The sequence below is a fragment of the Emydura macquarii genome, unplaced genomic scaffold (genome assembly GCF_026122565.2).
Source record: "Emydura macquarii macquarii isolate MOO-44397 ecotype Brisbane River unplaced genomic scaffold, CSIRO-AGI_Emac_v2 contig_1644, whole genome shotgun sequence".
In the NCBI taxonomy this organism is placed as follows: domain Eukaryota; kingdom Metazoa; phylum Chordata; order Testudines; family Chelidae; genus Emydura; species Emydura macquarii.
The window spans coordinates 24,734,276-24,759,921 of record NW_027131781.1 but is presented as its reverse complement, the minus strand read 5'-3'; the positions used below and the strand labels follow the sequence as shown (position 1 = coordinate 24,759,921).

The window sequence follows — 25,646 nt, the reverse complement described above, 5'->3', positions numbered from 1 at the left end:
CCAGCTGCCCCAGTGGTTCCCAGCTGTGCACTCTGAGAAGGCCTATTCATTATTACTATTATTTGAATTTATTTTTTGAATGAAACTATAAAACAACCTGGAGTTCTTGGGATCTTCACTGAACCAGAAACCAGAGCAAACCTGGCTCCCTGCCCATTCCCTCTACCGCTGGGAGCCAGGAACGGGTAGGCGGGTCCAGCAATGCAGGGGCACCTCTCCTTGCCTCTGCGGCTATGAAGCAGGGTGGGGCATCCTGCCCCCACTGCCTCTTGCTCATCCCTGCTACTGGACAGAGGGCTCAGCCGGTTTGTATCCCCTTTTCAGGGCTTCCTGCTCCTTTTGCTTGCTGTTCTGTTCACTGTACTTGCAGGCGAGTATGGGGGCAGGGTGCACCATGCCACCATTTTGTACCTCTTGCTCATTGCATCTGATGGAGGGAGAGGTGGGTGGCTGGGAGGGGAGGATGGACAGCAGCCCTGGGGTAAGCACCCCATTCAGACTAACCTGAACGCCCACGTCTCCCGGCTAATTGTATAATCATGGACAGCAGGCTGGGCAGGGCCTCTTAGCTCTGTCTTCCAGCTGAGACAAAAAACTGGTCCTGCCTACAGCTGGGGAAGGGCTGTGCCTCCTCCGACTGAGGGCGTAAAGCAGCAGGAGTGCCACTAACGTCACTGGCGTTAATTGCACACACGTGAGAGCAGAAATAGGTCCACAGGCCCTGCAAGTCCCACCACGCATTCCACAGGAGTGGGGGTGGCACCCCCGCTGTTCCAGTCCAATTACAGCTTGGGCAGTGACCTTCTGCCTCCCTCATTTCCACAGCAGGTTCAGCTGAGGCTGTATTCTCTCCAAAACTGTAGTGTGCTTTTACACAACTGCCATGTCGCTCCCCCGCGGCAGCTGCAGTTCAGCGGTTGGCAACGTGATCCCTGTTTATAAAGGCTGGGATTTTCAAGGGATCCTACAGAAGTTAGGCACCTACATCGTGGGTAATGGTGGTGAGCATTGATGGGCAAAGATGGTGAGATTTTAATTCCCAGGGGCTCCTTTGGAAATCTCAGCCAGAACGCTTTGTGAGCCGCCAAGCAGAAAGGCACTACGGCCAGACTATATAAGATACTATTCTTCGAGCACGCAGGTCATGGTATTAGGGAAGCATAGGAGAATATTTAAACACCAGTTCTGCTGGGCAGGGAAAGGAGGGCAGGAGCAGCAGCACTCCACAGAGTGATAGGAGAGGCAGCGCCGTGATTTTTCACTTGGTTACTGTGGGTGGCTGTAGCTTTTATGACATAAAAGTGGCAGAGGCACCCAGGCCAGCCTGGGTCAAGAGCAACATGAAGAGGGGGAGAAGTGTGCTGGTGGGCCTGTTACCCTACTCCTCCAAGTCACCTGCTGACCTGGCCGGGACTTCTCCAGTAGCACGTGGTGGGAGCTTATGCCAAGGGAAAGAGGCATGCATAGAATCTGGCTCGGTCAGAGAGCAGTGCTGGGGGAAGTGACCCCTCTCCCCCCTCGGCCATCACTAAAGGAAGGTCTTAACACGATGCACTGTATATGTGAGTTTCTGTGGTACTTAAAACTAAGAGCGTCCATGCTCATTTCCTAGCTGAAGGCAGGAAAGGCCAGGCACACAAAGGGGATATTTGAATGATTGCTCCTCTAATTCCTGTAGAGCCAGTCTGACACAGGATCTAAGGATCTCCTCTTGAAGACTCAGAGAATAGCACAAAGACATCCAAGGACCAGACATCCACTAGCCTGCAGTACTAAGATGCTAACGAGAGGCAGCACTGTCTCGTGCTTAGAGCAGAGGATTAGGAGTCTGATCACCTGAGTTCTATGTCCTGCATTGTCACTAACTCACTGAACATTCTTGAGCAAGTCAATTCACCTACCCCCACCTCAGTTTCCCCACCTGTAAAATGTGGCATCACTGGTGCCGAATAGAGGGGAATAATCACTTCCCTCGATCTGCTGGAAATGCTCCTACTAATGCAGCCCAATATGCCATTAGCCTTCTTGGCAATAAGAGCACACGCTTGACTCATATCCAGCTTCTTGTCCACTGTAACCGCCAGCTCCTTTTCTGCAGAACTGCTGCCTAGCCAGTCGGTCCCCAGTCTGTAGCAGTGCATGGGATTCTTCCATCCTAAGTGCAGGACTCTGCATTTGTCCCTGTTGAACCTCTTCAGATTTCTTTTGGCCCAATCCTTCAATTTGTCTAGGTCTCTCTACATCCTATCCCTGCTATCCAGCGTACCTACCACTCCCCCCCAGCTTAGTGTCATCTGCAAACTTGCTGAGGGTGCAAATCCATCCCCATCCTCCAGATCATTAATGAATGAACAGATGGAGAGATCTGGGGAGAAGCAGAGCATTTGGAATATTGTGTCCAGTTTTGGGCCCCCATTACAGGAAGGATGTGGACAAATTGGAGAGTCAAGCAGAGGACAATGAAAATAACTAGGGGGCTGGAGCACATGAGTTATGAGGAGAAGCTGAGGGAACTAGGCTTGTTTAGTCTGCAAAGAGAAGAATGGGAGGGGATTTGATAGCAGCCTTTAACTACCTGAAGGGGGATTCCAGGGTGGCAGGTGACAGAACTGGGAACAATGGTCTCAAGCTGCAGTGGGGAAGGTCTAGGTTGGATATTAGGAAAAGCTTTTTCCCTAGGAGGGTGGTGAAGCACTGGAATGGGTTACCTAGGGAGGTGGTGGAATCTCCATCCTTAGAGGTCTTTAAGGCCCAACTTGATAAAGCCTTGGCTGGGATGATTTGAGCAGAGGGTTGGACTCGATGACCTCCTGAGGTCCGTTCCAACCCTCATCTTCTATGAACTGCAGTGTGCATGTGACTGCTACTGCTTTGCCAGCCCCCCAAATAATGATTAAAAATCACAAGTCCAGGTCCCCAAATAATGAGATTTTAAAGTTATTTTGGGGGTTATTCTTATTTGGCTTTTGCTGTTTGTGCCATTAGGGATCACATTTTCCAGCTTTTCTCTGCAATGATGAGGACTAGAATCACATGACTCCAGGGGCTGGGGCTTAAAAAACCCCCACAGAGTCGCACTAAAATTGTGAGAGTTGGTAGCATTGGGACACGAAGTTTGCCTGTGTCTAGCTCTACTTCTCCTTAGGTCTGTGCTGGCTCCCTGCCCAGCCTCCAAAGTATGAAGTGCATTAAGGGAGGGAGGAAGCGAGAAGAGGTACCTGTCCAGAGTGCACTGCACTCCAGCTATTCTGTGCTGCTGAAATAGCCCATAGAGGCTCTTACACCTGGCACAATTTAGAGCAGCCTGGGGGCTGCTGCTCACAGTTGTTCTGGGGGTGAGGTAGGTCCCTGGCATGACACAGAATTCGAGAGGATAGCGTAGAGCCACCTTTGCACACTCCCCGTTCCCCCTGCCATTCGTGCAGTGACAGCAGGAACAGAGCAAAGTAGAATCAGGGCCAGGATATTATTTAAAAAGGGCCTTTCATTCAGATTTCTCTCCTGGGGAGCAGTGGGAGCTGAGCAGGACACTTCTCCAAGCCAACGTCCAAATGCCTGAATGATGGCCGGACCTGGCTGACGTGTAGATCACATGCCTGAGTCCCTAAATCTCACCACTGCTTGGGCAGGATGTGCCCATGTGACTTGGGAACCCCCCGTCCTCCTATACTGGGATTCACCCCAAGCATCCGGCCTGACTGATGCTCACAAACACAGTTGCTGTTTCCTCTATTCAGCAATTTCCAATTTGGTGATGCCTGCAGGCTAAGGAAAAGGCCCCAGATGGCTCTGTGCAGTGTTTTATTGAAGCACTGTTATTGGAAATTGATCTGAGCAGGGCCATCAGCGCTGCCCCTGCCTCTGGTCTCATTGGGTCTGCACCCAACTCGGTGGTTCCACCAAGAGTCCTGTGCTGCCTGCCGTGCTTCACACTCCACACAGGCTGTCAGTGGCGAGGCCTACAACAGAACCGTGGGGGGCTCCATGAGGTCGGCTGGAACCTGGAACAGAGCATCACGTCAGGGTCACACCAATTTCCTCCTGCTGCTATGTTTCTCCCTCATTATGTATGTTCCTCATGTACCAACCTCCTCCACCTCAGGAGGGATGGAACCTGGGATCTTCAACCCCAAAGCACAGGCCTCTCCCACATCAGCTAATGGAGCAGCTCTGTTAGCTAGCAGCAGTAGTGGGTTCTTATTCTCCGTGTGGATTTGCCACTGGAAGGGGACAACCCAGTTAATAGGTCACAGATCCTCAGTAGGCACTGTCCGCACTGCTAGGAACCCCACGTGCTCTGGGCGCGCATGTGCTCTCCTCACCTCCCCCCTCCGCTAAGAGAGATTTCAGCAGTTGTGTTGCCTACTCAGAGAGACGCAGCAGATGGGTGTGGCACAGAGCACCACAGCACAGCCTGCTCGCACATGCATGCAAGCACATGGGGGCTTTGGGTGTGCAGGGCGGAGCAGCAGGGTAAGAGCCTGTCACAGGGAAATTCTCTGCAGAGACTCAGCAGAATTAGAGATGGGAAAAGCCCTGCTAGCCCCCCTTTAGTCCATCCCCGAGGGCCAAGACAGGCTTGCTCCTTACAGCACATTTTCTTGGGCTTTGTTCAGTCTAGATTAAAGCATCCCAAGTGACAGGACTGCCACCACTTACAATGGGGCCTAATCAGCCCCGGCTCAGCCGAGCTACCCCATCACCTAACCTCCAGAGTCAGCCCCTGCAACTCGTAGTATTTTTCTGGGACCAAGATGCCCACAACGGAATGAAATATTCCTGGGGTGGCCAACCCTAGAGCCCCCTGCCACGAAGCCAGCTCCTCTACCCCCCAACCTCCCGCCCCATGTGTTGCCCAGAACTACACTGGCCTTTCTGATTCTTGGAATCGGTGAAAACGAGGATGCATTTTTAAAGAGAGGTACAATTAAAGAAGGGCAATCTTGGGATTACAGCCCGGGACTGGGACTCCAGAAAATTCAGTTCCCAGCTTTGCCAGACTGCTTATGTGACCTTGGGGAACTCAATCTCCTTGTGCCCCAGCTCCCCATTTATAAAAGGGGGATAAATCCTTCCTTTCTCCTACCCTTTGTCGTCTTTTAGACGGGGAGCTTTTCAGGGCAGCGCCTGGCTCATATTATGTGTCTGTCCAGCCCCAGCACAATGGAGTCATGATCTCTGTTGGGGGAATCTATGCTGTAATTTGGGGTGTATGTGTCTTAGCTGCAGCTCTGTTACCCTGTTGGAGGTTCAGTATTTTGCCATGCTCCCAGTTTAGGGAACCTACAGAAACCAACTGCTTAATAAGCATACGCTGGACCTTGGCTCCGCTCTGTAAACATTTCCATATCTTTGCTTAATCAGGCATCTAATCATAACAAATATATTCATAAGTGGGCTAATTAGCATACAAGTTTTAGCTTTTATATTCTGTGGATCACTTTGCAATAGCAAGATCCTCCTTTGGACAAGCAAGCATCCTGATCCCCCGCCCTCATAACATCTTCTGCCTGCTCTGGTGGTCTGTGACTACGGTCTGAGAACCACTGGTCCAAGGCATAGCGCCAGCCTGTCTGCACCCCACTGTGCCACAGTCTGCCATGGGGGTTGGACTCTTTCTCACCCTAGCTGGTAATCAGTTTTTGCTTTAAAAATGAATAATGTTAGTCCATGGAATTATACCCTCGCTGGTGGCCCTGTAAACACTGGCTAGATTTATGCTGAGTACTATCTTATTTCACACAAAGTCTCACTGAAATCCATGGGATTGCAAGCCGAGTAAGGATGTCAGAATCTAGCCCAGTTCTCTTAGTAGTGGGGAGCCACTGGCGTTTGCACATTGCCAGCTAACAACCAAAATCTGGCTTAAGTCACACGTTTCTCGGGCTCTGCCTCCCAGTTGCTGGTGGATATTACACTACATCATCTAGAGTTGCAGCAAAATCTTGCACAATCGGCAGGATGTGCCCCACAGAGACCAGCTGGAAATTGAGACAGTGGAAACAGAGTCAATGGGAGCAGAGGTTTGTCCGGGGTGTAGTTTTCTGCTTCGAAATGGAGCTCCTGAAAGCAATGGGGTGGGGAAGGATTTACCATTTGCAAACAGGGATGCTGGAAGAAGGTAGGGTAAGGTGAGGTGAGGTTTCCCCACTTGGAAACAGCCATTGAAAGGAGAATGGAGAGATGTCACCTGCTAGGAAAGGGAGCCCATGGAAGCGGACGATGAAGTGTTGCCTCATACTCTCTACTCACCAATTCTATCCAGCCTGTCCAGTGCCACTGTTTCAAAAGCCCTTCTCATCATGGGATACTCTTCCAACACCTCGTTGAAGTTGTCCACCGAGAGGGAGTAGAGGCGGCAGTAGGTGTCAGCTCGCACACTTGCCGTGCGCCGACCACGGGTTAGCAGGCAGATTTCTGGAATGAAGACACAGCCTGAGAACCATGGGACTGGGAAATCGAGAAAGGGAACGTTGCCGCCTCCAAACAAAAGCAACATCCCAGCTTCCACATTAACAGTGTAAATGTTCTCAATATGCAATAACATTTAACAAACGAAATACCAGAGGGCTCAACTGCAGGAACCGCTGTATAAAATAGCACCATGGGGATTCTGTTGTTCTAATTAGCCAGCATGTTCTGTAATCATGGATTATTATAGATATCATTTGTGCATTCAGAATAGAGTAGCTGTCTCTCTGAAACTTTTCCTGGACCACTGGGCGTGGAAGGTCATGCTATGTCTCACTGAAGCTAGCTCTCCGGAGATTTGTGGTCAGCTCTCTGATTTGCCCTGTGACCTCAGCATCAGGAGGTCTCAGTGATCCCCCATGCTGAGACAAGCAGTTAAAGAAACATACGAGTTATTTGTGGATCTGCTATGATCTTATTAACTGGCAGGATAAACTCACTTAGCAGAACTCCTTTATTACCAGCATTAATGTAATTACACTTCACGTGGCCATTCTTAGGACAGTGGAGAACACACAAAGCTCTTCACTGGTTTTAACTTTGTGACTGCACCACCCATTGTGCATGCGTGAGTAATTCAACCAATGCCTTTCCCCTGCGTCCCGTCTGGATTTGCCCCAAGGTAGGAGGTAGTACTGGAATAACTCTGATGGACGCTATATTTTTAAAAGTCCTTTTTAAAAAAGAGATGGCACCTCTGGGAGAACTTTTCGAATGGATCCTGCAATCAGGAGGAAAGTCATTCTCCTCCAGCAAAGTAGATGCATCCAGACAATGTGGGCTTGCACCTCTGAGAACAAGGGCACCACCAGGTACAATGCAGCGCTCTCCTGCTTCCACCAGCAGCTAGGCATAGTGGATGCAGAAAGATCACCAGGCTTTGTTGATGCTGAGGCTGGTACCCTTCCTTGTCCCAGCTACCAGGGAACTAACTCCCAGAGGAATCCAGCCAAAGACATTTCAGGGGGGGAAGGGAGATTACATCTTCCATTCCAAACAGGAACCAAGGTCAGCAGGTCCTCTCCTCCATTTTAGACCTTCACAAGTCAGCCAGCCACCCTTTGAAGATCTGGAACGTGTGGAGAGAGCTAACTACCCAAGGCAAGATGTTTGGAGAGATGGCAGGGCTGCAGCCAGCTTCCCCCAAGCGCTGCATGTGGGGTCCTGGTAATTGTGCAGGGAGCTAATGTGAGAAGAGTGAGGGGTCCCCTGGCTTGCTTGGGGAAGGAAGGGGGGTCTCCTGGATGGAAAGGAAGGAGCTACAAGAACTCAGCAGTTTCATGATGAAATCAACAAGTTTCACTTTAGTATTTCATATCCATGTAACCCAGAAACTCCACATGGGACTGCAGCCCAGCTAATGGGTCCCACTGACCTGGATTTGCAGAGTTATGCAAACAGGGAGTTGGCTGATGTGATTGCAGAGCCATTGGCCATTATCTTTGAAAACTCGTGGCAATTTGGGGAGGTCCCGAATGACTGGAAAAAGGCAAATATAGTCCCTATCTTCAAAAAAGGGAAGAAGGAGGAACTGGGGAACTACAGACCGGTCAGCCTCACCTCAGGCCCTGGAAAAATCATGGGGCAGGTCCTCAAGGAATCCATTTCGAAGCACTTGGAAGAGAGGAAGGTGATCAGAAATAGTCAGCATGGATTCACCAAGGGCAAGTCATGCCTGACCAATCTGATTGCCTTTGATGATGAGGTGACTGGCTCTGTGGATGTGGGGAAAGTGGTAGATGTGATATACCTTGACTTTAGCAAAGCTTTTGGTTCGGTCTCCCACAATATTCTTATCAGCAAGTTACAAAAGTATGGGTTGAATGAATGGACTATAAGGTGGATAGAGAGCTGGCTAGATCATCGGGCTCAACGGGTAGTGATCAACGGCTCCATGTCTAGCTGGCAGCCGGTCACAAGCGGAGTGCCCCAGGGGTTAGTCCTAGGGCCAGTTTTGTTCAACATCTTCATTAATGATCTGGAGGATGGGGTAGATTGCACCCTCAGTATGTCTGCAGATGACACTAAGATGGGGAAATGGTAGATATGCTGGAGGGTAGGTATAGGATACAGAATGACCTAGACAAATTGGAGGATTGGGCCAAAAGAAATATGATGGACACAAGGACAAATGCAAAGTCCTGCACTTAGGACGGAAGGATCCCATGCACTGCTACAGACTCAGGACCAACTGGCTAGGCAGCAGTTCTGCAGGAAAGGACCTGGGGGTTACAGTGGACAAGAAGCTGGATATGAGTCAACAGGGTGCCCTGGTTGCCAAGAAGGCTAACAGCGTATTGGGCTGCATTAGCAGGAGTATTGCCAGCAGATCGAGGGAAGTGATTATTCCCCTCAATTCTGCATTGGTGAGGCCACATCTAGAGTACTGTGTCCAGTTTGGGGCCCCCCACTACAACAAGGATGTGGACAAATTGGAGAGTCCAGAGGAGGGCAACAAAAATGATTAGGGGGCTGAGGCACATGAGTTATAAGGAGAGGCCGAGGGAATTAGGCTTATTTAATCTGCAAAGAGAAGAATGAGGGGGGATTTGATAGCTGCCTTTAACTACCTGAAAGGGAGTTCCAGGGAGGATGGAGCTAGGCTGTTCTCACTGGTGGCAGGTGACAGAACAAGGAGTAATGGTCTCAAGTTGCAGTAGGGGAGGTCTAGGTTGGATATTAGAGAAAGCGTTTTCACTAGGAGGGTGGTGAAGCACTGGAATGGGTTACCTAGGGTGGTGGTGGAATCTCCATCCTTAGAGCTCTTTAAGGCCCGGCTTGATAAAGCCCTGGCAGGGATGATTTGAGCAGAAGGTTGGACTAAATGACCTCCTGAGGTCCCTTCCAACCCTCATCTTCTATGATTCTATGATCCTGGAGAAAAGTTCCAGGGGGTAGCCGTGTTAGTCTGTATACAGCAAAAACAACGAGAGTCCTGTAGCACCTTAAAGACTAACAAATTTCTGCAGGCATAAGCTTTCGTGGGCTGCAACCCACTTCGTCAGATGCACTTCAAAGTCCAGGAAAGCTTATGCCTGCAGAAATGTGTTAGTCTTTAAGGTGCTACAGGACTCTTGTGGTAGTATCCTGGAGTCTGCTAGGACAAAAGGGTTTCTTTAGTGGATTTGGGGGCTGCTGAGGGAGTAGGTGGGAGTTCCTGGGGGATGGAAGGGTCCCAAGGTCTATTATAGATGGAGGGGATCGTTTGGGTGTGGAGAGCAGGCCACGGAACTTAGGAGGTGAGGAAGCAGAGGCCCACCCCGCCCACCCTCTCAGGGTCTGCTCAGCCTCAGCAGGTTTAATGTTTGCATTGGAAGCTGCACCCATGTGAATTTTCCCTGGTTTGGGGTTTCCATGTGAAAGGTTTGTGGAGCCCTAGGAGTGAGCATTTTACTGTCACCATCCCGCAGAATGCAGACAAGCAATGAAATCCCAGCCCACTACTGGCCTCATGCTCCGCTGCCTGGCTGCTGTATCGCCGGTGAGCTGCCTCAGATTTAAACAGTGAGTTCTTTGGAGGAGGGACTGTCATTTTTCTCACAGCACCTAGCCCCACGCAGTCTGACCCATATCCATCTCTACAATAGGGTAATAAGGACATGCCCTCCAGTTCTCCAGGCACATCCTTATTACACTATTGTATCTCTTCTAGAAGTAAGGGCCTCTGTTTGGCAGATCTGTTAATGCACTTGGAGCAAAGAGGAAATGAAGATAACACGAACAAAACCTTCCTCCTTCCTCCTCCTTGATTCTGGGTATCGTATGCCTCAGCGCCCTAGTCCTGGAGTAGGACCCCATTGTGCCAGGCGCTCTACTAACACCGAACAAAAAGATGGCCCCTGACCCACAGAGCTCACAATGTAAGTGTAAGACAAGAGTCAGCAGGTGGAGACAGACAGACAGACACAGCGACTGAAGTTCCAGTTCTGTCTGTGGCTGGCCCTGTCTATCACAAGCACTAATATGAACGAGATGAGGACTGCCTGGGGAGTAGCCAGGGGTCTTGTTGCCCAAGCAGCAGTTGGGTGGCTCATTGGCTCTCACCTCCAAAGTAGGAGCCATCTGCCAGTTTGGTCTCCTTGTTGCCTTTGGTGAGCACGCTCACCACCCCATGCTGGATGAAGTACATCTTCTTGCCGATGGTGCCCTCCCGGATGATGTAATCCCCCGGCTGGAACACCTCGAACCGCAGTTTGGTCAGCATGGATGTCACAAAGTTAGGATCCGCATTGGCAAACAGTGGCATGGAGGCCACCAGCTTCCGGCAGTTGAAGTTTATGATTTCCTGGCCACAGGGGAGATTGGGGGAGGAGACAGAGACACACACAGAGAAAAACACTTCAGTCAGGATTCAATGACCTGCAAAGATCCCCTCCAAAGCCCTGACCAGGACTTTGGAAAAACCAATGATACTATTCTCCCAAAAGATCCATCTGAGGAGGGACACAAAGCCCAGTGCCTGCTGGGATAGTGCTCTGGGTGCGCCTGGATGGCCATGCAGTACAGCCATATTTACTCAAGCTGTAGTTCAAAACTGCGCCTTTTTGCTTGAATTCAAGACCCGGGATCTCTCTAACTTGGGACCCGACAGATACCTTCCCCTCAAGCCTCTATTTGGCAGCCAGGCGATGTTGAGGGTGAAATGCCACATGAAGCAGCTAGCGGGCTCGTTCCTGGGAAAATGCTGTAACTCACCTCGGCAGCCCTACGTCCTGCATCGTCTTTGCCTGTCTCCGAGATGCTAAACTGTAGCGATGTGCCCAGCCACTTGGAAAAAAAATTATTGTGGGCAACTGGGGACTTTGTGGGGGAAAGGATGGCAGGGCAAGGTGCCCACCAGTTACTGTGGCACAGGTTGGCTGCGACTATTTTGGTTTGAGCACCTCAGATGAAGAAAATCCAACTTAATTTTACCGTTGTTATAAAGCAGACATGCCCTGTATAGATTCCCAGGGCATGGCACCCACTCAGGTACTGCCCTGTGCTGCTCAGGTTCACATTGATTCAGACTCATGAGAAAGGCTCTTCTCCCCTCCAGCCCATTCCCACCTGGGCATTGGCAGAATGAGGTTGAATGTCGACGGGGCTGCTGGCCAATAAACCGGTGCTCTGGACGGCTGACTGGCTATTCGGGGAAATGCCGTTGCTTTGGAGCGCCCCAGTGGCACATGAACTTGCGAATGACTGTCTGGGGCACTAGATCATTGGCTCCTGCATCTGCAAAGAGCTAATTGGGTAATGTGGGTACATTTGGGGGGGAGGTGTCTCTCCAGCAGCAGAACCCCTCAAAGTCGCAGAGGTATTCCATCACACAGGTTCTTTTCCCCTTGTGACTTGTTTCCTCCCCTTTTCATGATGCCTAGCGCAGGAGGAAGATGGGACTGGGAAAAGCGGCAACCCCTAGTCACTGCCAGTTCTGTAACCTGGATCAGGCAATGAAGTGGGGATGGGGGAAATGAGCGTCAGACCCGGGTCCCTGCTCTAACTGATTCAGAACAGATTATTTCACCCTAGATCACTCTGAAACAGGCAAAGCAGGGACTAGCAGCTCAGTCTCCCACATCCCAGGCTGGTGCTCTAACCACTGACCCATGAACATGAGAATCGCCTGCAAATGGAAAAACCTTCCCAATGCCAATTTCTCAGAAGCCAGCATGTCTCCACCAAATGTTTCAGCTTCCACAAAACAGCGTACTTGGACAATTTCATTTAGTCAAAAAGGTTCTCACCTAATTAGACCTGCAGCTCTAATCCCCTGCACCCCACCCAGCACTGAAATGGTTAATAGACTCCCGGGCTGACCCCTCCACCTCCAAGTGCCTCCGTCACTGGGCGTCCAGGACTGCATTTTTCTGCTCAATGGTAATGGATTCTGGGCTGACAGAGGCCAGGGAATGACGGGCATCCCTCCATGTTATCTGCTGCTACAGTCAGGCCCTATCACTTGGCTCCTTCTCTCCCCGCCCCCCTATTCCAGTGACGCCCCTGTGCAGCTGGTGTGGTATCATCCTCCGCCGTTGCACGCCACGAGCTCCAGTACTGCTGGAGTTGAGAGTAGCCTCGGCCCCCCGTCAGTCCCCAGCTCCCCGTGTTACCTCCCGGAGGGGCTCGCTCAGCTCGCCCAGGATGCTTTCCTCATCGAACATCTTGCCCTGGTAGCGGTGCTCGTAGTAGTCGTGGATCCGCTGGCGCATCTCTGCAGGGAGCTTGTGGAAGGACATGTACTGCTCCACTTGTTTGTACTGTGCAGGGAGACAAGCAAAGGCAAGACGTTACCGTGATGCTGAAGGCACTCCCCAGAAATGGCTACCACATGTTTTAACCCTTGGCAGAGTAAGGGCGACTTATCTTCAGTCAGTTGCATGAAGGAGCCTGAGATGCATCTTCTCCTTGACTCATGGTCCTCTCCCCTCAATCTCACCCACCCAGCCCTCTCCCAGCTGCCTGATATTCCCCAGCCAACCACACCTCCCTTCGGCTGGTTTCCACCTCTCCTCCTCCATGTGCTCTCTGCGTGGCCACCCATCCTGACTTCCCAGCAGACATGTGCCCCGATCCATTGTGTCTCCCCTGCCCTCACACCCCCACCTCCTGCCGGTCTGCCATTACCTTCACCCGGATGGGCCCCCACTGGTAACAAACATGGAAGGCTCGCGCTGGTCATGAGGGAATGATTTTTTGCCCAATGTGGTTAGATGAGCAGTGACCTCAGACTGAGCCACTGATGAAAATAATGGGCTGGGAGGAGTTAGTGGGACATTTCCTTAGAGTGCTGTGAGGCTGCCGTGCGCATCATATCTCAGGGCAGCCCGCTACATTGTCTACTAATGCCGAAAGAGGTCAGCCTTGACCTGAGACTTTCAGCTCCTCATTGGTTGGCTCTTCTGGGCTTTGAAATAATGATGTTGAGTTCTGGCGGCCACCAGTGCTCCAGGAAGCCAAGGACTCACTGCACTGCTTAGAGACTATGCAAGCTTCCCACACAGCTAAGCCAAGCCATATCCCTCTTGATCTTGACCATTCCCCAACGGTTCCAGTCCTGGGAAATCACACAGCTAGGCCAACATTCTTCAGTGCTAATGGGCAGCCCCATCCCATCTCTCCCCCTACATCACAGTCCTGCCTGCAGCCACGCCTGTGCCTGTCAATACAGCTCAGTTCTGACCTGCAGCACTCCTGCTATCTCAGTCCTAGTCCCATCCTGAGAAGACACTCGCAGTTTTGTCTAGCTGTGGGCAAAGCACAACTACCAGGAGGCACATGCAAGCTTCCTGCAGAAAACTCAATGCCCCTAAGTCCTCCCTTGGCAACAGCCCCTGCGTTTCCAGTCCTGAGCCCTTCACACATCTCTACGAGGTTAGGTTGCCAACTGCTGTGAATTGAGTGCTGGCTTTTGAACTGGAACGAGAACAAACCTGGTTTCACTTCTGAATGACCAATACAGAACAAGAACCCAGATCTTCAGAGGCAGAAGGCTAGTGCATTAACTTGCTCCTCTTCACACCTCCATAGACGTTTATATCTGCACCAGGCTCACTCTCAATCTACCTGGGATTCGATATCACAGAATCACTACGTTTCTCCAGGCTAGTGAGTCCTTCTCTCCCCCAGGGCAGGATCGTTGCCTATTACACATTTAACAGAGTTTTGCAGGGTTTAAACACTGCAGGCTTGGGAGATTATTCCACAGTTATGCTGACCAGTATTGTCTCACTGTTTCCTTGTACTCCATGTCTGTTCCTTCATCTTATACTTGGATTATCAGCTCTTCCGAGCAGAGACTCTTTGTTCTGCATTTGTACAGCACCTGGTAATGGGATCCAGACCATGACTGGGGCTGCTAGGTGCTATGGTAAATAAATAATAAACAACAACATGTATTACAGTAGCATCTACAGACTCCAACCAAGATCAGGGCCCCATTGTGCTAGGCACTGTACAAAACTCAGTAAGATACAGTCCCGGCCCCAGAAAATGCACAATCTAAACAGACAAGACAGATAAAGGCTTGGAAGGGAAACGAGTCACAGAGAGGTAAAGTGACATGCTCCAGGTCTCCAGCAGGTCAGTGGCAGAGCCAGGAATAGAAGCCAGATCTTGTGAGACCTCGTCCAGTGTTAGATCCATTAGCTCACAACTGAACCAAGCTCACAGCCAAAATATTGATCCTGATATTCAGTATGGTTTTTTTCTTTCTTTCCATTCCTCCTACTTCCATCACCTTGCACCACTCTGAGTGATTCCATTCCATTTCCTAGTCATCTCTTCGCCAAGCTAGGCATAGTTAAAGGTTGAAATCTTTCCATATAAATCAATTCCTCCAACCCCCTGATCAGTTCTGTGTTTGCTGAACTCCCTCTAGTTTGCAAAGTCCTTCTAGTTTGAGGTCCCCAGGCATACATGCAATATTCCAGATCCTTTGCTGGTGTCAATCAGCATAGCTCCATTGAAGGCAAATGGCCCAGGAGAGTCCATTACCCCGCATTATTATTTATTTGCATTCCCGTGGCTTCTAACAGCCCCAACCAGGATTAGAGGCCTCCTGTACAAACAGAATAGAATACAGGCCCTGCCCTGAAGAGTGCACAGTCTAACTGCACAAGACAGACTGATACAGCCAGATATTAGCTAATCAATTTAGCAAAAGCTGTATATAATTTGTCCCCACTTTCCAGTCTCATAATAACCCCCTCCCTCCACCCTCTTCTATTCAGCAGTTAAGCATTCACCCCTCAGTTTCCCTACTTTGTAACATGCGGCCACCAGAGATCAAATTTGTGCTGGCCTTTTTCACGGCGCTATTGCATCGCAGACACCCGCCTATCTAATTTGGCTATAGTTTTGTCTGTGGATTTGCATTTCCATGGCATCTAACAGGGACACAAGGGCTCATTTGATGGGACATGGGCAGCGCTGGGGGAGAAACAGGCCTTCAGTGGAATAGGAACCAGGAATAAACAATACTTCCTCAAGTATGCAGGAGTGGAGCCAAGATCAGGGGTGGGGGTGGGGAATTGTGCAAGAGGGCGTACAAACACGCAGTGAGAGACAGGTCTCAACCTGAGGAGTTTACAATCTAAATAGATAACACAAGGAGTGGGAGAAAGGAACAATATTATTATCCCCATTTCACAGATGGGGAACCCAGCTGCAGAGAAATTAAGTGACACACCCAAGATCACAAAGGAAATCAGGACTGAATTCAGTTTGCCTCTGTCCTACCCCAGTACCTTAAACAAGACCATTCTCTCTCACACATCACAGGTGCCATGAATACTGCTGCATCAAAAAATCCCAATATTCATAGCATCGTCTTTGATGAAACCCACCAGCTCTGGCAAAACCTGGACCCCATCCTAAATCAGGAAAGCTCTGAGGTGCACAGTGTCATGCTGGGCTCCTGCATACTTCAGTTGTCTCCAGGGGATAAGATAGGACCTTGGACAGTTTAACATGGACAAACACCACTGCAGGGTTACGAGTAGCTATGCAGTCATTTCCATGGCACATCTGATGGGGAGCGGTGGGGAAGGACAGAGGCAGGGAGATGGGAGAATGTGTCGTCAGCACTGCTCTACAGCACCTTCTCTTAGCTAACTACAGGAGCAGGCTTGTGGCCTCTCTGCTGGCTACCTATCCCCAGCTGGCTGTGGGGAAGCATCTCTGTGAATCTCTGGTGGGAATAAATCAGGAGCAAATACATGGGGAAGTCCCCATGACCCTCTGCCATGCTGGCTGCTGATCCTAGTTGCGGAGAAGGGCCATTCCAGAGCTGGCCCACCAGACCAGTTCAGACCAAGCCCTCATCTGGTTGGAGAACTTCCCTCACTGAGCAGTAATGGCCAGCCAAGTGCTGGATGAAGGTACCAGAACCACAACGTTTACAATAGTTGCTCAGCCCCAGGGAAACAAAGCAAATGTTTGGGGGAGCCCATGTGCTGCACCCCAGGAATTACCATCTACCCAGTTACTTACGGTGCAACTGGCTGAAGAAAATAGGAACTAAAGAGAACACAAATCAGGGAGCTGAGAGTTATCCACTAACATTCACAGAAAACCAGGCTGGACCCTACCAATGTGAGGAGCTGCTGGGAGAAGAGTGACAGATTGTTGGCTCCCGGTAATGAGAGTGCAGTACAGAGGGCGCGCTGCATATCTGTCATGTCCTGCTAGTCCGCTTCAGCCAGGACTGAAGACTAGTGGAACTAAAATGCATTCATAGGGGTCAAGTTCCTTTCTTTCTGACCAGAGACTCCCGGGCCTGTGTCTCCAGGGCCATGGCACCAGCTAGCTCCCTGTATAACTCAAACCACAGCTCTCCCATCCCTGCTCCTGCCACCAGAGCTTGCTCAACCAGCATCTCTCCACAGATCCAACAGAGCATTAAAATCTCACTGCCCCTTCTTGCCTCCAGTTTTACTAGCGATGGGGGAACCAAAAGGTTCAGAGGGTCCATGATGCACCCCAAAAAGTATATCCGTATCGAAGCTTTGACCTGCAAAACTGCACTCGAGATCTCAAGATTCCTGGTATTTCTTGCCATCAGCAGGGCTGAGACTATCACATGCCCAGCATTTCATGTAGCATTTAAACACCATCGTTTCTGGTCCAAGATAGAACCCACAAAGGCAGAGGCTGCTGCAGAAATGACAATGCACTGCAGAAAGAGTGGGTGGAGAACTCATCAGAAGGGATTAATTAAAGAGACACAAAGAACTGTTTCTTTTGGTTGCATCGTGAGTTGTGGGTGAAAGCTGGGTCCAGGCCTGATTTCAGCAGACCCATTTTTTTGCCCAGCCTCTCTCCTGCAGTCGTCTGCTCAGTTCCCTCACTTGTGCTCTTGTTTTGAATTTGCCTGGAGCTCAGTGACGTGTGGAGATTGGTGACATCCCCAAATGCCACCCAAAAAGACTCATTTAAGGATTATCTGAATCACTCTGAAGACAATTGGGTGCATTTAAGTCTTAATTCATCTTCTTCAAGTCTGTTTTTCCCAGTAAGCCCTTGAAGGCAACATTAATGTATTAGAAGGGAAGAATCTAATTGAGAATCTTTTTCTCCCAGGGTCACTCACTAGTTTCCTTACTGTTCCCCTTTCCCTGCACAGCTCACTCAAAGCCCTTGGGCGCCGAACCCTTTTTAACCCATTTTACTCCAACACGCCTCACTACAGCTCCACGTGACAGCTAGAAAATCATCGGTCCTGGACACATTTCTCAGGGAATCAGCACGGAGAAAGAACTGCTCTCCTTCCACTGCTGGCCTTCACCACTCTCCACCAGACTCTCACTTGACCCACAGAGATCATTCCTCAGATCTTCAAAGAAACTCTGATTTCCATTTTCTCAGTTCCATTAACTCAATGCACACACACACACACACACACGCACGCTGTAATGAAGGTCACTTAGAATAAGTCAAAATGCTTTCCCGCAAACTCTCAGCCAAAGATAAATATTTATTTCCTACACAGAGCATTTTGATTGCTTATGTGCTTCCAGTGACTGTCAACCTGATTCTGCTGTCAGTCACACCCATGTAAACCCAGGACTAACTCCCCGGAGCTGCCCTGGTGTAGGAGCGAGGAGAGTCAGGCTCAGTACATTTACTGAGTGAAATATTGCAGTGCTTTGAGGGCACTATATACTCTATGAGCATGGATTACAAGCAAACTTCAGTGGCCATGACTTACAAAGCCATGGCCCTGACAAGGGGCTCTGGTGAATTTACATTCTACAAGGGCAGAGCTCAGGTCACTCAATCCACCAAATGGAACATCTTGATTGAATACAACTGCATCTTTGTTGTATTTTCTATGATCCAAGATTAGAATTAGAGCTGGTGTTGTATTGCCAACCCCCAGGCAGCCCAGGGATGGGCTCCAAATAATCCCAAGGAAAGCTTAAAAAAAAAAATCACAGCATTAAAAAAAAAAAAAAAAAAAAAAAAAAAGTATAATGTTTGTGTTCTTTTTATTTGATTTCTGGGTTTTGAGCCTTTAGAGTTCACATCTTTAACATTTCTCTGCAACCATGAGGGCTAGATCTTACTTTAAAGCCCCTGGGAAAAACAAGAGTCTCACATAATCACACAACTCCAGGAGCTGGGGCTTTAAGAAAACAAGCCACCCTTGGAATACTTGCGATAAAATCATGGGAGATGGCACCATGGTGGTTGTGTGACCTGGCTGTTTCACTTTGCAGGGGCCCATGCCAAAAGTGTCTGTGGGGGCAGTGTCAGGGTTTGCACTCCTCCTCTCTCCTGCCTTTCCCCAGCTGAGACCAGTGCAATCTGCCCCATTGACTATGACAACTTCACACACAGACAAGGACTCCCATTGACTTCGGCAGGACAATTCGGGTGCGTAAAGCGAAGCACACATGTGAGCATTTGCAGAGTCAGGGCCCTTGTCTTCACTGCATGTCCTTTCCATAGCAATGCCCAGGTGATTCTGGGTTACTGTATCGATGCTACTTTGATTTCTTATTAAGGATAGGATTGGACCTAATCCCAGATCTAGCCACCCCTCAACTTTAGGAGCATTTGATAGCTGCATCTGGCTCCAGAGCCGTATTTTTGCAAATACTCTTTACTTAATATATTGGTTGTCAGCTCCTTTAAACACTAGGGTTTAGATCAGGATCAGATTTTGACAGCTCAGCCCTGTCTTTAGTTTTATACTGCAGCAGACAGTTTCAGGAGCCATGTACCACACAGAAATATGTACAACGATCTGGGCCTGCTCCTGCTCTTAACACCAGTGGCTCTGGTGGAGTTACTCCTGATTAACCCTGGTATAAGCAGAATTAGGATCCTTGTCTCCTGTGCTATTATGAGCTCCCCAGATATGGGCTGATCACGGTGTGTTTTTTCACTCTCCATGCAGCAGTCACGACACAAAGTCCAGGCACCATCCAGCAGTAACCATCAGCCACCCCTGTTGCCTCTCCAAGCTGTTAATCAGTCCCTATTCAGGCAAGGGTTCTCTTTCCGACAATCCCACTGCTGGAGTATGATGGGGCGGGGTTAACAGGCTGACGGGGGTCAATTAGCAGAGTGATTAAATGGAAATGGTTGCGGCAGCCAGCTTACCACTGTCACCAGCCTGCAAACCAGAGGGCCACCCACTGTGGTGGGGGGATGGTTACGTTTAACGCACACAAGGAAGCCTGGAATCGTATGTTTAGTGTGAAATTCTGGTCCCACTGAAGCCAATGGGCGTTGTGCCGGGTTTCACCCACTGTCACTACGGGCACATCGACACAGCAAACAAACCCCGCAGCACTGAGTCTCAGAGCCCAGCCCTACTGATTTGGGCTTGCACTATGGCGCTAGCAATAGTCCTGCAGACATCCCAGTTTGGACTCTGAAAGCCACCCGTCTCCCCGGGCTTCAGTGCCAAGCTCCAGCCTGAGCCAAAGACGTCTACATGGGTGTTTTTAGTGCCATAGCATGAACTGCATGAGCCCTACACTGTAGGCCAGGCTCTGAGACTCACTGCGGTGGGGAAGGGGGGCTTTTGCTATATAGCTGTACACTAAGGGTCTGTCCACATTGCACCGGAGAGCAAGCCTCCCAGCCCCGGCCCACAAACTAGTGCTGGCGGGGCTGATGCTAGTGCACTAAAAATAGCCACGTAGGCGTTGCTCTGACATTGCAGCTTGGACTGGAGCTGGGGCTCTCACGCCCACCCCATCCCTTGGCTTGCAAGTCCAAGCAGCAGCCAGAACGTCTGCACAGCTGTTTCTAGAGAGGTGTCAGCCCAGGCTGGGAGACTCCCTTCCCCATGCAGGGCAGGTGTAGGTTGCCTAACTCAGAAGAGGTGCAATGCAGGGCTCGCCTGCTCTGACAGGTGCTTCCCCTGGAGGCATGCCCCAGCAAGGGGGACTCACACCAGGAAGGTGCACTGGGGCACCTGACAAAACATCCCCAGGGCAGGGAAAGCTATTCAAAGAGCTCATTTGCACAGTTTTATCTCCAGGCAGGGAGATGCACCTGATCCAAGCACCGTGATAGATTGGTCCGATAGGCCTGAACCCGGAGCGTAGCACAGGGGAACTCTGGGCTCGGTCAGTAAATCTTCCCAGAGCAGGGTCCGCAAGGGTTTGGTTTAAACCTAGGGCCCAGTCCTGGCAGGCATTATGGCCCCTTTGAACACAAAGTGATCAGGGAGCTGCCCTAACCGCTGGGACGGAGGGGACACAGAGAGTCAAATACGATTGAGCCCTTATTGCGCTAACGTCTCCCACTGCAGGATGGTGAGAGTGAGGGTGAGTGCAGCTGGAAAGAGAGAGGTGGCAGACCCTGAGGCCCCCTGCACTGATGGGGGTGTGTGTGGTGTGTTTGCTGCCACAGGATGGATGCCAGATCAGATCTGAGGGGGGAGGCATCTACAAGAGGAGCTGGATTTGAACAAATGTTCCACAGCACGGAAAGGAAGTTCTGGAGCTGCTGGATCGCGGCATCCACTGAGATCTACGGGCCGACACCTGCCATGCACGGCCCTGTGTGATCAGAACAGCACATTCAAGCAGGCCGGTGGGGCAAGAGCGGGTTACAGTCAGGCAGCAGAAAAGGCCAATGCTCATGCAGAACAAGATCACCAGAGCATGTCACGTTCCAGCACTGCCAGGCCTGCCCCTGCCAAGAGCAGATAGGCAGCTGCATGTATCCTTTTAGCCACTGGCTGCCTGCCACGTCCCTACATCCTGGGGCTGGGATTTCCAAGGGACCCAACTCTGTGGCTCCTTTGAAGATCGCAGCCTGTGTACTCTGTTAACCTGGTCTGGAAATTCATTGCCTGCCGGTCCAGAGAGGCAGTGAAGAAAACAATGCTCCTTTTCCGGGTGTGAGCAGAAGGGAAGCGACGCGGCAGAAACCTGGCTGCAGGAAGAAGTGTGGGGGCGGGGAACCAAGAGGCTGTGCAATTCCAATCAGCGCACATGAAGCAGACACGGCTGGTTCTTGCAGGGGTCACTGCTCAGCAGGGAGGCTCAGTTCTTAGCATTATTCATTTATTTCACCACGCAAGTGCAGAAATGAATTTGAAAACTGATAATGAAGTTTGAACCTTCCCTCCCGCACTGCACCCAGGAGGTAACAAACTGCTAATGACAAGAGCATCCTCCTGAGTGTGAACGTGCAGAGACACAGACCCACACACTCTGCCCAGGCCAGATTGGTCCTGCACATGGGCTACAGGACCAAACATGTACCCTCGGCGGAGAGCCACTCGTGGGAACAACAGATGTCAAAATCTTTGCCTTCGCCACAGTGAGTCAGACATAATGGGCCAAATCCATCCCTGTTGTAACTCCATTGACTAGTATGCCCCACCCCCCCAGTGCTTTTGACGTGGGTATGTGTTGAACATGCAATTAACTCCCATCTTCCCAGCCCTGCGCACACGCGCGTACAGTGTTTCACATGGACACTCTACCTCCCGCACGCTTAGGTGCGCCCACATACACACTGAAGTCAATAAAACTGACACACCCAGACCTCAGCACCTGTTGCATGCTGGGGAGCTCCTTGAGCTGGCTTATAAGGGGTTATTGCCCCATGCTGGGCATCCGGGAGCCCCTTTCTAAAGCACCATGGCGGAAGACTTGTCTGTTTCTTACAGACTATTTAAAGCCAGATGCTGGTGGAGGTGGGGTGACGGGGGTTCAGAGCACGGGGTATGTGACACAAAGCCAACCGTCACTGACAACTGTCAGCTGTTCAGTGGTCCCTATGAAACTGGTTAGGGACTTTGCAACATCTTGGCGACTCATCCTCCACATTCTGAGTGAGGACTTCAAAACAACCGAAGAACCCAGCCCAGCTCTCAGAGAATCTACCCAGAAGCCAGTCTCTGTAGAGTCTGCGCCCAGCACGTGATGGACTGCCCAGCCCGTGCAGACGTGATCAGCAAGGCTCAGTTTACGTACCTCACTCTCAACTTTGGGTTCTTTCACTCACCCCACCGTAAAGAGACATACAGACACTTACAGAGACGTAACCGTCCTCAGGCCAGTTCTTAGCAAAGAGAGGTCCATCAGCACAGTGCATACTTAGTAGCGAAATTGCTGCGGGGATGGCTGATGGCGGAGAAAAGATGTCATCTCAAGGCTGGCAGTGAATGCCTGGGATGCTGTTCCCATCTGAGGGCTGCTTGGAAGCTTAAGTGCAGTTAGTGGAATCTCATTTCAGTTTCCACTGGGACAAATAGCCAGTGACACTAATTTACTCAGCTGCTGGCAGTCTCAGACGAGAGGCCAAGGCCAGAATGAGCCCTGAAGGCTGGATTTCCCTTCTGCCCTAGAAGTACTTCCTCTGGTGCAGTGATGGTGCTGGAACGTTTCTGCTTGTGCTGCTTCTACTCTGCTAGTTTTCTGGGTGCAGAACCTCAGACTCCAGGGCCATCAATCAGCCCCAAACCCACTTACAGGTTTTAGAGACACCTTCTCTCTTCTCAAGCTTGTTTGGTCTGGAGCTTTTAGGAGGGCTGCAGTCATGTTAATTTGACTGAGGGCACCTTTGTCTGGTGGGACTAAATCATGCAGTTGGGGTTTGCATTTTCTCACAGTGACCCACCGTGATGCTGTTGAGAAGCACGGAACAAGTTCCAGTCTATTTCCTAAACAGCGGGCTTGAGATCAAGGGAACTGGGCAGTCAAGTCCCATTCAGCTTGGAAAAGTCCAGGCTAGATTCACAGACTGCAGGACCGATTTGTGCAAATCAGGATGGTCCCACTCATTTCCAAGCGGCTGGTAACCCCTGGAAAAAGACCCCATGAGATCCAGCACCCAGACACAACAGGGCAGGTTAAGCGGGGACTCTCTGCTTCAGCTCTTGTGGGGTTTGAGAGATGAACGCAGACCCTGAATGCTGCTGCCAAAGTGCAGTGTCAGTGTGTGTCTCTTTTTAATGACTCGTTCAGAAAAAACAACAGACAGACAATCTCCCATGGCCGTGCCCGAGAATTGACACTGCCCTTCTGGCGCAGTGACAAGCCAGTCTGGGAATACACGCAAATATTTACCTAACGGTACAACGTGTAACTATATTTACAGCCACTTCCAAATGGGTGGCTTGGAGAGCAGGAAAGGTGGGGAGAAGAGGGCTAGAGAGAGTATGTGAGATCTGGAAAGGGAGAGGGGGCTCTGGGAAGAGCGAGGGTGGACTCTACACAGCTGACAGCAGCAAGGCCTAGTTCTTGGCAGTGGCTGCATCTCAGGAGTCACCCTGGGAGAATCAAACCTCTCTGCAGGATACACCTAGCTCCCATTGCTGATGGGGGGAGAGAGGGAGAAGTGTGGGTCCAGGGAGCCCAGCCTTCTCTGTCCTGTTCCAAGAAGCACGGAGGCAGCGTGTTCAGCTCTCCCAGCTGGTTCAAGGTTACCGAGTCTATCGAGGGGGATGAATAATGACTGCCCATTAATATTAATCCTGCTGAGCTCTAGGACAATGAAAAATCAATAGGGCATCTCAGCACAGCGAGCAGGAGAACAGGAGCAGCTGGAGATGAACAGTGGCAGATTTGTCATTGAGCCCGCTCTCTTCCGACAGCCCCCATGTCACCCTACCCCCACCTGTGCACATGGCCCTGCTGGGAGCCCATCACCTGGGCTACTCTTACACAACACCTTTACTCACAAGTACAGAAAGGAGAAGCGGAGCTGGAGGGGGCCTGGAGAAGAGGACGGGCCTGCAGATAGGCAGGGATGGGGGTCCATGGGTCTGCAGCATGGCGAAGGGGGAATAAAGAATTTACAAGGTCTGATTCGGCAAGGGGGAAAAGCCTCCCAAAGTCTGCTCTAGCACAGCCAGCTGCCAGGAGGATTGCTGGTGGAATCACACCGTTTACCCGGCAAAGCATCTTTGGGTGTAAAGTTCACAGCAACAAGAGCAGCCATTTTCTACCTTCCCTGGGATGTCACTGGGTAATCACCCCTTTCAAGGGGTGATACTCCCAGGCAGGGTAGGAAACAATGTGTAATGCTCGATCAGGGCCAATCACAGAACCACAGAGTTCAAGGCCAGAAGGGACCGGACCATCTAGTTGGACCTCCTGTAGATCAAGAAATGGGGTCAGGAAGGACTTTTCCCCTAGGTCAGATTGGCAGAGAGCCTGGGAGGTTTTCGCCTTCCTCTGCACCACGGGTCACTTGCAGGTTTATACTTGTGTAAGTGGTGGATTCTTTATAACCTGAAGTCTTTAAACCATGATCTGAGGACTTCAGTAACTCAGCCCGAGGTTAGGAGTGGGTGGGTAAGGTTCTGTGGCCTGCGATGTGCAAGAGGTCAGACTAGATGATGACGATGGTCCCTTCTGACCTTAAAGTCTATGAGACCCCAGGCCACCAGCACCACCCAGCACCTGCACACTTACCCAACAATCCCACCGTGTCTCAGCTCCACCACCCCACAGAGTGGTGCGAGGGTCTGTTTGTTCTTGTCCGTGCGGCAGGGAGAGACTGCAGCGAGGGATGGGGACACAAGGGACAATCTATAGCTAGAAGTGCAGCAGACCATCCGAACATTCAACGCCTTGGATCACAAACTGAAGACTTTAGGGCCACATCCTGCACTCCTTCCTCACACACATCTCCCATTGAAGACTGCCGAGCCCGGCCCGGAGTTCTGTCTTCGGGGACCTTTGAAGCCCTGTTTGTGCAACGGGCCTTTCTAATGCAAGAGCACGTTGGCTTGGCTAAAATATAAGCCAGCCTAAAACTTTGCTACAAACTTGAACCTGAACCTTTTCCTGCAGGAAAGTTTCATTAAAAGCAGAGGCTACATTAAAAGATTCCCCAAACCAACACTCCCTGTCTGCTCCTTGGCGCATCCCAGCATGGCCACCACCACGGTAACCATGACACAGTCCATCTGGCCAAGCAGGATGGAAAACTGTACAAGAACACCCATTCCGATGAGAGGTGCAGCCAGGAAAACCATGGGGGCCTGAGTCCACAACTTGGGCTGCTAGGTGCTACGGGAGTACAAACAACAACTCAGGATAAGTCCCCAGCCTGATGGCTGCTTCTCCAAATCAACCCTGTGAATCCCTCTGATTTGAATATGCTTGCAGAAACGCATTCCCAGGGGGACTGAGCTAAATTGAGTTGGGGAGCTGAAAATCATGCAGTGGCCTCGTTTTTAATCATGGCTAGTCAAGTTCCAGGAAGGC

General features: G+C 50.7%; 1 protein-coding gene across 1 annotated transcript in view; it reads right to left on the bottom strand.

Annotated features, from left to right (window-relative positions):
• Positions 1-3,786: 3,786 nt before the first annotated feature.
• HCN4 (hyperpolarization activated cyclic nucleotide gated potassium channel 4) overlaps positions 3,787-25,646 on the bottom strand; it is a 109,724-nt gene continuing 87,864 nt past the window's right edge. Inside the window, exons 5-8 of the mRNA XM_067556136.1 lie at positions 12,567-12,713; positions 10,516-10,756; positions 6,253-6,417; positions 3,787-4,001 (exon numbers count right to left, since the gene is read on the bottom strand). Coding sequence (XP_067412237.1) covers positions 3,928-4,001; positions 6,253-6,417; positions 10,516-10,756; positions 12,567-12,713 — 627 coding nt within the window. The 3' untranslated portion in view covers positions 3,787-3,927. The remainder of the gene's footprint in view (positions 4,002-6,252; positions 6,418-10,515; positions 10,757-12,566; positions 12,714-25,646) is intronic.